Source organism: Neolamprologus multifasciatus, chromosome 6 (assembly GCF_963576455.1).
Source record: "Neolamprologus multifasciatus chromosome 6, fNeoMul1.2, whole genome shotgun sequence".
In the NCBI taxonomy this organism is placed as follows: domain Eukaryota; kingdom Metazoa; phylum Chordata; class Actinopteri; order Cichliformes; family Cichlidae; genus Neolamprologus; species Neolamprologus multifasciatus.
In genome coordinates, this window is record NC_140444.1 from 31,258,910 (window position 1) to 31,272,789 (window position 13,880).

The 13,880-nt window shown below is 40.9% G+C and overlaps 3 protein-coding genes across 4 annotated transcripts in view; all 3 read left to right on the forward strand.

Annotated features, from left to right (window-relative positions):
- LOC146517339 (zinc finger protein GLIS2-like) overlaps positions 1 to 13,880 on the forward strand; it is a 340,746-nt gene that overhangs the window by 64,801 nt on the left and 262,065 nt on the right. The gene's annotated exons all lie outside the window — the stretch shown is intronic.
- Positions 1,375 to 13,823, forward strand: LOC146517342 (beta-1,3-galactosyltransferase 2-like). Of its 2 annotated transcripts, none has more exons than XM_085163131.1 (2): positions 1,375 to 1,514; positions 9,586 to 13,823. In XM_085163131.1, exon 2 carries the CDS (start codon positions 9,591 to 9,593, stop codon positions 10,572 to 10,574), a length of 984 nt encoding a protein of 327 aa, XP_085019257.1. In that variant the 5' UTR covers positions 1,375 to 1,514; positions 9,586 to 9,590; the 3' UTR covers positions 10,575 to 13,823. The 2 variants fall into 2 exon arrangements, with proteins under 2 accessions (XP_085019257.1, XP_085019258.1); XM_085163132.1 differs by lacking the exon at positions 1,375 to 1,514 and adding an exon at positions 7,738 to 7,907.
- The window catches only part of LOC146517343 (beta-1,3-galactosyltransferase 2-like), a 31,716-nt gene continuing 19,238 nt past the window's right edge, over positions 1,403 to 13,880 (forward strand). Inside the window, exon 1 of the mRNA XM_085163129.1 lies at positions 1,403 to 1,514. The gene's annotated coding sequence lies outside the window, so the exon portion shown is untranslated. The remainder of the gene's footprint in view (positions 1,515 to 13,880) is intronic.

Here is a 13,880-nt window from a genome sequence, read left to right on the forward strand (position 1 = left end):
TTTCTCCCTTATGAAATAATAACAGTATTTCCGCAGCTCAACTGGTAAAATGCTTTGAAAACACTTTTTTCATGAGGCTTAGAAATTCCTCACTGGTGTGCTGTTTGAACCTCTGCTGTCTGCATTCAAGGTCTGAAGTGTTGGGCTTGATGATGCTTGTGCAGCTTTGCTCTGCTCACTGCGTAGTCTCATCTCATCTGGGCCAATGTGGTCGTTTTACATTATACATTTTTGCAGGCAGATAAAAGACACCATTTTTTGTTAAAGATAAAGAAATTGTTTTGCATGTAAAGAAAAGCATTTCACTCTCACATTGACAGAATGCTGTTTTGTGTCAAAGCACTGTGCAGATATCATTTGGGGCCTGGGGAATTTTTCCAACCTCAGAAACGAGTGTCATAATTTGCAGTGAGTTTGCATGTCCAGGTAGGTCAGAAAACCAGGCTTTCTTCAACTATCAAGGCAGTGCACACCATGGGCAACATTTACGTTGTATATTCATTTTGATTTCTTTGTTCTCTTTAAATGCACTTTAAGAAATTAGTCATGCAGTAAAAATCAGATAAGGGCGGCCTACTTTGATCACACAAACATTACATAGAAGTAAGTCGTGGATAGGTACGGACTTTGAGCTTTACTTTATTACATATTTACATTTATTACATAAAATTATACTACAGTATATTTCAAAATAACTACCCAGTCAAATGTGACATGTTTGTGATCTTTAGAATCCCCGTACAGCATACAAACAGAGGCAACCACATTTTAAGCACAACTTTAAAAATAAAAACATTTTATAAAGGTTTGGCCTTATTTGACCTGAAGAAGAGATCAGATGCCCATATTATTCCCTAAAGGTATATATACTGTGAATTTAAACAATGGCAGTAAGAAACCGTTTTCGATACCTCTACACGAATGATCAGTTTCATCAAAACCTTCTAGGAAAGAATTGAGAAATAGCAGAATATTTTTTGACATATAGTATTTGTTTAGGTTCCCCATACAAATATTTAGTACGGATTTATATATTTCACTTTTAAAAAGTTAATTAAAACATTAAATACATACATTTAGGATACTTTGTTTCTAATTGTAGTGTTTGGAAAATTAAAAATCCTCACAAGCGAACAGTTGGAAGTGTTTGGAGTGAAAAATATCAATTGTTAGAAATTTGTTATAAATATAATTTCAAGATGATTTCCTGCCGACTGAGTTCATTGCCAATAAGCGGAAGAGACTGGATTGACGCGGGCGGTGCTCAGATTCGGGGTGACTTCAGGTAAACTCTGCACTGGGAGTTCTCCTGTCTGCAACCACACCGTCATAGGAACTCTTTGGAGTTTATCTGCGTAAAGTCTGTATATAAAGACAAAAGCGTAGAAGACCGCTTTTCACAAACAAGCGGATGGAAATCAATGAACAACGCAACCTACGTGGGTTTCCCGTGTTGAATAAACTTTCCATCCACGCTTTACTTCGTGCTCCGATTTAATGCCCAACAAAAACAGGTGAGTACAGAATGATGTTATCATGTGAAAGGATTATTCTGGAATAAAGAAAAGTTCTCCTGATAAGACAAAGTCGGTTTGCATGCTTCGAGAAATCTCACGAACGCGGAAATGATGGCTAAACGCCTACATTTAAGGTGTCTGTAGTTTTTCCGTCTGCATAGCGGTTTCCGTTTGATCAGCAAACGTAGAGGGGGATTCACAAACGGCAAACACTGCCGGTGTTCTGGATAACAGGGCAATTCTAAATGTTAGCTGCACGAGGCTGGACACGGATGACCCATATGTAGGTCGAATGCTGATTGATTGATAAGTGGGCCGGAATAAGGAAGGGGGTGACATCGGCGTTCACCGGGCACCGGAGAAGCTGAGAAAGATCAACACAGATCTAAAAGTACAGCATGAAATGCACAGGCAGTGGTGGAGTGCATATTTTTTCATTGTTTTTGAACCCTCTTTTTCGCTTCTGCTTTTTGTTTGTTTGGACATCACTCATCTGTGCAGCTAGACTAATGTTAGCAGAGACGGGTCTTCCAGCAGAATCTGCATGAATATTGAAGATACTTATTATTTAGTCGGAGGAATAATCACACGTGGGGCATCGGCTTTCACCGGAACATCACACCGAAAGGTGACTTTGTTTATTGAACTCTCGCGTGCACTCTGCAGCATAACAGGAAGCATCCTTTCAAAATAAAATCACAACAGATGACAATGAGGGCATACCTATTAACTAGCTCAACACCCCCACTTGCACTCACGTTGTCAGCTTTACATGCATTCCAAAAGAAACAGTTTTTCTTTACTATTTGTTTACACTCCAAACATATATTTCTCAAACTTCAATAACTTCCCCTTTGTTGCTGGCTTTGTCATAACATCGGCCACCATCAGACCTGTCGAACAATATTCCAATATCAAATTTCCAGCATTAACTGTTGATCTTACAAAATGATACTTGATATCAATATGCTTACACCTCTGTCTGTTAACAGGATTCTTTGCCAATGCGATAGTCCCTTGATTGTCCTCAAAAATCTTTGGTGGTCCCTTTTGATGCTCATACATGCTTTGCAACAGTTGTGTCAAGTACAAACATTCTTGTGTTGTTGCTGCCAAAGCTATGTACTCTGCTTCACAAGTTGACAAGGCAACAGTTGGCTGCTTCTTTGTTCGCCATGACACCAAAGTACCTTCTTCATTCAGGCTTATGCAGTAACCTGTAGTACTCCTCCTGTCAGTCACATCTGCAGCCCAGTCGGAGTCACTGTGACCTTGTACTCTCAAATCTTTGTCACTTTTCCTGTAGCACAATGTCTTGTCTTTTGATTGTTTCAAATACTTTAGAACATGTTTCACAGTAGTCCAGTGTTCCACAGCTGGTTCTTTGAAGTGCTGTGACAGCTTACTTACAACAAAACTCAAATCTGGTCGTGTGCAAGAGGTCAAGTAAATAAGGCTACCTACTGCCTCTCTGTACATTCTGACATTGTTCATTTTCTCAGCATCATCATTGTAGTTCAACTTTTGTTCACAAGGAGTTGATCTTGGTTTACAGTCTTGCATTTGAAATCTTTCCAGTATGTTTTCTACATATCTCTCTTGTGACATTTTTACACAATCTTTGGTTTGCTCAAAATCAATACCAAGAAAGTGTTTGAGTTTCCCCATATCTTTCATTTTGAACCTTGCAGTTAGCATTCCCTTCACAGTTTTCAAAACCCTTTCATCACTGGCTGCAATAATAATATAATCAACCCATATGATCATGATCACTTTGTCTTTTCCTGTTTTCCTTGTGTAAACACAATTATCTACAGGACTCTGCATGAAACCGTTCTCTATCAAATAGTCATGTAATGTCCTGTTCCAGTTTCGGCCTGACTGTTTAAGCCCATAAAGTGACTTTTCCAGCTAGACCAGTTTCTCATCTGTTTTTCCTTTTACTTCATAGCCTTCTGGCTGCTCAACATAAACTTCAAAATCTATTGGTGCATGCAAGTATGCAGTTTTTACATCCATCTGATGCAAAATCAGGTTTTCTTGTATTGCACACTGCATCAATACTCTTATGCTTGTCAGGTTAGCAGTCGGAGAAAAAGTTTCATCATAGTCTATCCCAAAACACTGGTTGTAACCTTTAGCTACGTACCGTGCTTTATATTTTTCTGATCCATCACCACTGTTTTTCTTCACATATACCCATCTACCCCCCACTGCTTTCTTTCCTTCTGGTAAGCTTGTTAGGGTAAAGGTGTTGTTCTCTTTTAAGGATTGCATTTCCTCATCCATAGCTGCTTTCCACTCTTTAGAGTTGGGTGACTTTACAGCTTCACTGAATGTCACGGGTGAGTTACTTATCAGTCTGTAACAGTAGTCTATGTTAGTCAGCACTTGATCATCAATGTCTTCTCCTGACTCATATTCATTTAGATAATCTGGTTTCTTTCTTGTTCTAGAAGGATAGCTTCTGGAGTTTTCAGTCTCATCACTGAGTGGCATCTGACTGTTCACTTCTGGTTGGTTGTCAGTACCTGGTTCCTGTGAACTGGTACTGGGGCTTTCCCTGTTCATGTCTGGTCTCTCCCTCACCTGTATGTCCTCATCCTCAGATGTCGTATCAGTTTGTGTTTGCTTTTCCTCATTGTGTTTGGTTACAAACTTAACCAGCCTAAACTTTTGCACTTTAGCGTTGTCTGGGAAATAAACCTTGTATGCTGGACTGTTTTTGTCGTAGCCTACAAAAATCCCTTTTGTACACCTCGAATCCAGCTTACCCTTGTCTTGCTTGTAAGCATAACACTCACACCCAAACTTTCGCATTCTGGATAGATTGGGCTTCCGCCCAGTCAGCAAAAAGTAAGGTGTCTGTCCTGTCCGGTTGTTAAAGCACCTGTTTCTCACAATAGCTGCTGTTTGAACTGCATACGTCCATAATTCCTTTGGTACGGCACTCTCAATAAGCATGCACCTTCCCATATCAAAAAGTGTTCTCCAGCCACGTTCTGCTGTACCATTCTGGTGAGGGGAATATGGGGCTGAAGTTTCATGTCTTATTCCATGTTTGTTTAACAATGCCTGGTAACTGCCATGAACTCTGTGTCGTTGTCTGACCTGATACACTTTACCTTCCCGTGTGGGGCTGTATCGGCCAAAAAGATTTTAGTTGCTTGCATTGTTTCACTTTTGTTTTTGAGAAAATATACAAATACTGCACCGGAAAAGTCATCGGTAAACAATAATGCATATATGTGTCCATCTCGTGATTCTGGATCTATCGGCCCTGCTAGATCCGTATGTACCAGCTCGAGAGGTTTCTCGGCTCTTCTGTCAGGGTTTCTATTCCTAGTCTGGACAATTTTTCCCTGGATACACACCTCACAGTTCAAACTTTGGTTGTCTGTTTTCCCCTTGATTTTCATACCGTCAACCACATTTTGTAACTTCAGAATGTCACTATGATTGCAATGTCCCAAAATTTCGTGCCATGTCTTCACATCAAAACAATTATTACACTTATCATCATACTCACTTACAGTTTGAAGGTAATAAAGTCTGTTGTGCTCATGGATGTAGAACTTTGTACCGTCTCTGTGTTGAAGGACGTTCCTTCCTTTCTTAAAGATGATAGTAGCTCCATTCGCGGTGGCCGCTCTCACAGAGAAGATATTCTGTGGAAATGAGGGAATGTATAGAGCGTCTTTCAGTGTTGTTTTACACGGTCTCCCTCTGCTGTCAATCAAGCACACCTCTGCATCTCCTCTGCCTCCAGCCACTCCTTTACACCTGGTGCCATCAGCTAATTCCACACTGTGTGTTCCCGGCTGGAAGTCGTCATTAAATTTCTTGAACGCTGTTTTATCATTCAGGATGTGTGATGTTGCGCCAGTATCCACCATCAGGCCTTTGGTCCTGATGTCCTGTCGCTGTTGAGGTTCCGCGTAGTCATCGCTCATCCGGAAGACATAGGTTTCATCGCTCTCTGCGTTGCCGCCCTCCTCCGAGGCTGTGCGCGCTTCATCATTCCGTTGTCGTCTCCTGCAAGTCGACTCTCGATGGGTGTTGCTCCTACAGTGACCGCACCACTGTCTGTAGTAGAGATGGCGCGATACCAGTTTTTTATGTCTGATACCGATATCATAAATTTGGATATCTGCCGATACCAATATGAATCCGATAGAGTGTGTTTTTTAATCAATAAAACGTTTTTTTAATATCTTGCTGCATTTTGTATAAATTTATACTCAAGTTTAAATAAACAACACTAAAGCTATTCTGTTATACCTGTATGTAAAAAAATACACTGCGCCCAAAATATTTTATAGTTCAGCAACACTGGTCAATCTAATAAACTTAAACCTACTCCATCCTCCCTATTCTGGTATTTTAAAGAGTACTTAGCAGAAATATTAAGCAACCTAACTAATAGGGTTGCAAACTCCCAGCAAAAAAAAAAGGGAACCACCCCCCACCCTCCAGCTCATGATGCTTAATCAATGTAATCAAATTTAATTTGATGCAGGGGGAAAATGCACAGAAATAAATTATTTTTCAAGAATAATTACATAGATTCAACATCTTTCTTCAACAGAATTGCAGACTGCACAGATGGTACTTTCCCAAAGGAAAAAGTACTATAGCTTACTAGGGCATATTAGACTTAACAGTTACTATATACAGTAATGGACTTCTATATATTTTACATCAGATTAAAACTTTGGGTGTAAGAGTCAGATAATTATTTATTAAAAGCTAGACATTTTAAATGAGAATAAGAAAGAAAAGTATGTCTTTGTGCCCCCTTTTCCCTGTTAATGTCCTATCGGCCCCCCTGGCTAAACTTTGCTAGATCCGCCCCTGCACAGTTACAGCCGTCAGCTATGTAGAAAAAGATCCTGGTCTAGAAAGTAATATTAAAGAAATTCTAACAACAGCTTATCAAGCTTAATAGTGCTGTTGTTGTTCAGCCGCTGGTTTCCTCTTTCTGGTGAGAAGTGGGCCAAAAACAAAGAAGAGAGATGGACTCGCAACAGAAAAGCCGATCAGCTGATCATTGATCAGTTTCACGATTGAAGTATAGCAGCAGGAGAGAGGGAGGCAGTCGCTCCATATATCGGTTGTTAAGCTTAACGTGGGAATGCTTTACAAACATTCAGAGATGAACTTACACACTTGCTTTACTTCTCTCTGGGAAAACTTCTTCGGAGATGAAATGCTGGTTTGGTAGCAACGCTACAAATACACACAGCCGCTCTATCACGTGATGCATACTGCTGCAACGTGCTACGGTTATCAGCCGAGTTACGCCGTGTAGCAAGTTTTGTGAGGTGCTTTTTTGATATTTAATGGATCGGATTACATTTTTTATTTCTCACCAATATCCGATCCAGTAATTTGGGTCAGTATCGGACCGATACCGATACGTAATATCGGATCAGTCCATCTCTAGTCTAGCTGCATGCTCTGGCCTTGTGTCCCCGCTGGCCACACTTAAAACAGACTATGTCTGACATGTCTCTCCTGTGGTCACTAGCAGCTGCTGCGGGTCTCGCGCTAGGTTGCACTCTCGCCTTCATGATGTTATCCTCTTGTTCCACTAAGCACATTTTCTCAGTGTCCTCATAGCTGCGGAGTTTTGTTTTAAATTCCGCAAACTTGATTTCTGATTCACTTTGCGTAATGTGAACAGAAAAAGGTTTAAATGCTTCTGGTAAACCTTTTAACACCATCGCTACAAGCAGACCATCACTAAGTGTCTCTCCAGCATTTCTCAGGGCTGTAATAAATGTCTCTGCGCGTATGATGTACTCTGTAACGCTCTCACTGCTTGTTTTCTTCAGAGAAGTCAGTTCAGTATAAAGGCTGATAATTCTTGGTTTACCTTTTCCCGCATAATAATCTCTTAAAATTTTCAGTGCCTCGCGTCCATCATCGGCAGCTTCTCTCATCACGAGCAATAAACTCTTATCATCCAGGAACTGTATTAACTCTGCATAGGCCTGGGCATTCTTATCTTTGTCGTCCTCATCTTCGTCATCACTTTTCAATATTGTGTCTTTTAGACCTTGTAATCTAAGATGTCCCAAAAATTTTGTCTCCCACAGTTCATAATTCTTCTCATCTCCGTCAAAAACCAACCTTGCCCATCGGCCACTGGGTTCACCAGCACGCTTACTCATGGTGCTAACTTAGCATGCAACACGCTGTACTTTGCGACTTTTCTGGTGGTAAACTTTCCCCTGGAGTAGCTTCAATATTTTCCTTGGCCCATAACCTGTTAGCAGAGACGGGTCTTCCAGCAGAATCTGCATGAATATTGAAGGTACTTATTATTTAGTCGGAGGAATAATCACACGTGGGGCATCGGCTTTCACCGGAACATCACACCGAAAGGTGACTTTGTTTATTGAACTCTCGCGTGCACTCTGCAGCATAACAGGAAGCATCCTTTCAAAAATAAAATCACAACAGATGACAATGAGGGCATACCTATTAACTAGCTCAACAACTAACACTACACGTTGACTTCCTCATTGGAGTGTGGTGATCTCTAAAATGGAAAAAAGGCCAAGAGTTGCTCCTAGGCTTAATATTTTGTTATAAACAGCGAAAACAAGCAGAACAATTGTACATATCTGATTACAACAGTTTTCAAGAGTTATATTACAAGTGGAAGTGTTCTCTGCATTACACTCCATGAGTGTCTGTAGACTGCTTTCTGTCTACATCCGCTCCAGCATAAAACAAGGTAAGTTATCAGGTTCAGTAGCCTATGTAAAACATTACACTGAACCTAAAATACAGAATCTTTAACAGTGTACTCTAGACAGGGGTGTTTTTAGCCCATTTTTGGCTAAAGCACCCCCAAAGAGTTCTTACTTTTTTGACAATATTTGGTACAGGATAGTCTTTTTTTTGTGTGTGATACACTACAAAAATATAGAAAGCATACAGTACTTGGTTGACATGTAATATTTTAACAACAAAAGTATAGATACCTCCCTCCCAAAATGGTTTGTTCCAGTTCGCCTTGCCCCTACTCTGGCTCTGGTGCCCTCACTAGTGGTGTGCGATATTGCATATTTTGGTATCGATCCGATACCAAGTAAATACGGGCCAGTATCGCCGATACCAATACCGATACTTTTCAATAAATAAGGTGGATGCCTCATTGAATTGCTAAATCACAATTAATTTTCATGACCTTAAGTGTTTTTTGTGTTTATTCCTTTTGTATTATTAATTACTTAAAACCCAGGACATAATTAGGAGAAATAATTATTTATAATTAAATAAAATAATGCTTTATTATTGTGGCGGGCCGTGGTCTGCGATGCTGCTGCAGATGAGATGGACTCACCTTCACTGCATCTACAATCATGCCTCACCGGCTTAAAACCTGTGCGCTGCTTGTGCTGTTGTTGTTTTTGGTGTTGATGTGTACAGCTGGCAGCAGGAGGGCTGCAGCCATTGAATGTAGGCTACTGTTACGGCAACCGGGTGATCACTGTAAGGGTGGACAGCGCGCGGCTCTGTCCACCCATTTGAACTGTGAATCATGCGGAGCTCCTTTATTACATTGAGAGTAGGGGCATGCATCGATCAGTAAATCAACAGCTTTGCTTCTATGACCGGCCGTCTCATGCCAAACGGGTGCAACGTCTGCATTGCTGTTGCTGTGGCACCAAAACTGTTTGTCAGGCTCCCACTTTCTTCACTTATGAACAAGACCCAGAGATACTTGAACTCCTCCACTCCCGGGCAGTGACTCGTCCCTGACCCGGAGTGGGTAGTCTGGCCTTTTCGTACTGAGGACCATGTCCTCAGATGTGGAGGTGCTGATTGTCATTCACACTCAGCTGTGAACCCCTCTAGTGCAAGCTGAAGGACACCACCTCATGAAGCTTGCAGAACCACATTCTCTGCAAAAAGCAGATATGAGAAATTGAGGGCTACAAAGCTGGAAGCCTTATGACTTTAATTCTGTTATTTATTAATTCGTGTATTGCTGTGTTATCAGAATACGTGCTGTACATGTTCTCGTGATAAAATATGTTTCCTTTCTCTGTAGTTTTCATGGACAAGAAGAGGCACCTAAAAGGCATCTTGATTTGCATTGCAGCAGCAGTGATTTTCATCTTTTTCTATCTCAATTCCAAGAAAGTGGTTAGGAACATTCCTTATCAACCAGCATCAGCAGAGCCGCGTTGGGAGGATCCAGGACCATATCATGTGGCCTACCCACGAAACTACAAATTCATCATGGATGACACGCCTACATGTAGGACCACAACTCCTTTCATTATTCTGATGGTTCCTGTTGCACCCAGTAATGTTGCAACTCGGGATGCCATCCGGCAGACGTGGGGAAATGAGAAGCTGGTTCTGGGTCAGCAGGTAGAGACTGTCTTCATAGTGGGCCTCCCTGGTGGAAGTGATGCTAAACATCAGCAAGAGAAGCTTCAGCAGGAGAATCAGCTGTACCATGACCTGATTCAGAGCAACTTTCAGGACAACTACTATAATCTGACTATCAAGACTATGGTCATGCTGGAGTGGCTGGCTGCACACTGTACTAAGGCTTCCTTTGTCATGAAGATCGACTCCGATGTGCTACTCAATGTCCCGAATCTGGTGAAACTGTTGGTGGATCCTAGCACAGCTAAGCAAAACTATATGACTGGGCTGGTTTGGTGGCATAGTCCTGTTTTAAGAAACCCATTTATAAAGTTCTACATGCCTCGATCTGTGATTGCTGAATCAGAGTACCCCCCGTATCCGCTCGGCTTTGCCTACGTCATGTCACTAGACCTTCCTGGGAAGATCTTGGGAGTGTCACCTCAGATCAAACCGATCTACATTGAAGATGCTTACCTCGGCATGTGTCTGAAACACCTGGGCGTATCTCCTACTGACCCTCCAAAAGAAACAATGTTTCTTGTCAAGCCCAGCCATTCTCTGAGCAGCTGCAGTCTTTCAAAGGTGATCGCTTCGACAACAACAAGCATCTTGCAAATGAATGGCTACTGGGAGAGGATCAAACGGGGAGTTCAGTGCTGAACTTTTTCCAAAAAGAGTGGGAACCTGAATTTGGCCAATGGTTAAAACAAAAACGAAATATTGCATATTTATTATGTGGCAAAATGGAGATATTTTTGTTATATCTTGCCAAATCTGATGATTAGGCCAAGTTAACAGAATTATTTTTCTCTAAAAAATTTGAACATTACAACATTAGTATCAAGATTATAATTATAAGTTAGAACTTTGTGTTTGGTGATATTGAAATATTGCTAAATTGGCAAGAGATGAAATGATACTGTTCTCAACTTTTTATTGGAATCAATCAGGCCTTCTTTGTCCCCAGCTCAAGTATGAGATGTTTAATTTACTTTTATTTCCTCTTGTATTTACCTTCTCCAGCTCTTTTGTGTTTCTGTACTTTTTACCCTCCGGCCTGTGTTTGTCTTTATATTTGTTGTTATGGTATGGTTTGATATTTGCTGTCCAACTGACGAGATGATAAGATTACATTACTTTGCAGTTGCTTTAACAATAGCTAAACATCCAAAAGACCACAATCCATAATTATTAATGAAGTGTACTGTTTTGCTATGGTATTTTGTTATGATGTAGTTGACTACTTAAGTATATTGTAATAGCCCCGCGCTGTTTTGATGTTTGTCTTTTGTTTTAATGTGTATATTTACTATAGATTGTGCATGTTGTTGATTCCTTTTCTTTTTTTCTTTTCATTTGTTTGCTTGTTTTTTTTATTTATTGTTTGTTTGCATTGTAAACCAGCTTAGGATATAAAAGCTGCAGTGTGTTTCTTAGAGACAAGTTTTTTACATGAACTATGTCAAACTAAACTGATCTAAAATAAACTATGGGGCATGTATGATCCTGATGTGATGCAATATACAAAATGTACCATGACTGTAAAGAAAAAGAATCGGCCAGTACTGTGAATTCTACAATTGTAGTTTGTCATAGTTCCACAAGATGGACGACTTTGATTCTATAAAATTTAAGCCACAAGTATGTTTAACGTGCTGCATATTTTTCAACCCCACTGCTTTAAATGTATGATGTAAGCTTCCTTCAAAACACAAATAAAATACTAAAATATCATATATTAAAAAAAAACAAAAAACTCATGCAATACCTTCCAATAACAATCAGTCGCTGATAGGATTGCTGGGCTGGGCAGACTGCTTGTCTAAACCCCAGAGTGAAGGAGAACATCTCCTGGGTCTGGGTGCTAATTGCCCCTATGGGGGAGTTGTTGCTTGGACCTGGGAGTATAGAGTGTTTATGGGTAGTGTGAGTGTACAGTATTCATTTCTGCATGTCTTGATGTTGGGTGTGTGAGGAAGGGGAAGGCATGTGTGTGGCTGTTTGTCTATGTCTGTGTCAGGTCTGGTCTTACACTCCACCTCTCTTAGAACATCTCAGGCTCCCCCAGGAGCTAAAAGCACAGGGTTGTCCCTGCGGTGGTCCTCCTGGAGCTTTCATGGTGTGGTGGGCTTCTGGATGTCTTAGGCCCAGGTCTCCTCCATGCCTTCTTCAGGTGTTGGTGGGCGGGACTGTGGCTCCCCACATACACTGTTAGTTACAGTGGGAAACTATTAAACCCCGATTATTTTGTCCCCGTGATAGAACAGAAAACCGACTCATAGTGTGTTAAAACATTTATATTTCTTTTTATTCAATTATCTTCCGGAAGAGAGAGACCCCTGCACAGCCCAAACACCAGTTGCAGGATCTCTCACATTAGAATCTCAACATGTGTCTTATATGGTGTTATTTCTGTACTTTACACGTCACACAGTTTCAAACATTGCTTATATGGAAAGTTCCTCTTTTCTGTGTCTTATCTATTAATATGCCTGTGCACTAAAACTTCCTATTTTTCAGTCTGGCTGAGCACTTAGTTTGTGAGTCAAGAGTGGCCTTGCTCTACAAGCCTTCATTATTAAAGTACATAAAACAATCTAACGAGCAGATACACATTAAAAAATAATTCTTTTTCTTAACAAAACCTTATGAACACAAGCACGCTCACGCATGGCAAGACATGTTCACACAGATGTACAAGCAGGTACTTACAGACACATGTCATCTTGGGCTGCTGCTGCCTCTAAAAATATATTTTATTATTAGTACTGTGTTCAGTAACAACATCACTGTTATTTATGTTGGTAGTTGCTCTGGTTTCTCTGCTCCCCCCTGCCTCTTCTCAACAACTGGCATTTTTTTCTCTCTCTCCCTCTCTGTTAACTTTCTCCCCAACTTAACTTTCTTTCTTTTTGTCTTCTCCCGTCCAGGTCTCTTTACTATTATACCATAGTGGATGGTATCAAAGGCCTGAGACTGAGAAATAAAAATTGCATTCACATTTGCAGTTTTGTCTTCAAAAACTGCAGCATAAAAGTAGCTGGAAACATGCAACAGAAATTGGCAGTACTAAAGAGGCTGATCACAAAATCTGTGGGCTGTGTTTACCTGGATTGTACGGGTGGGCCATTTATATGGATACACTGTAATAAAATGGGAATGGTTGGTGATATTAAAGTCCTGTTTGTGGCACATTAGTATATGTGAGGGGGCAAACTCCTCAAGATGGGTGGTGACCATGGTGGCCATTTAGAAGTCGGCCATCTTGGATACAACTTTTGTGTTTTCAATAGGAAGAGGGCCATGTGACACATCAAACTTATTGGTAATGTCACAAGAAAAACAATGGTGTGCTTGGTTTCAACGTAACTTTATTCTTTCATGAGTTATTTACAAGTTTCTGACCACTTATAAAATGTGTTCAATGCGCTGCCCGTTGTTTTGGATTGTCAATGCAACCCTCTTCTCCCACTCTTCACACACTGATAGCAACACCGCAGGAGAAATGCCAGCCCAGGCATCCAGTATCCGTAGTTTCAGGTGCTGCACATCTCGTATCTTGTCACCATAGACAATTTCCTTCAGATGACCCCAAAGATAAAAGTCTAAGGGGGTCAGATCTGGAGACCATGGGGGCCATTCAACTGGCCCACGACGACCAATCCACTTTCCAGGAAACTGTTCATCTAGGAATGCTCGGACCTGGCACCCATAATGTGGTGGTGCACTATCTTGCTGGAAAAACTCAGGGAACGTGCCAGCTTCAGTGCATAAAGAGGGAAACACATCATCATGTAGCAATTTCAAATATCCAGTGGCCTTGAGGTTTCCATTGATGAAGAATGGATGCACTATCGTTGTACCCCATATACCACACAAAACCATCACTTTTGTTGTTCCAACAGTCTTGGAGGGATCCATCCAATGTGGGTTAGTGTCAGACCAATAGCGATGGTTTTGTTTGTT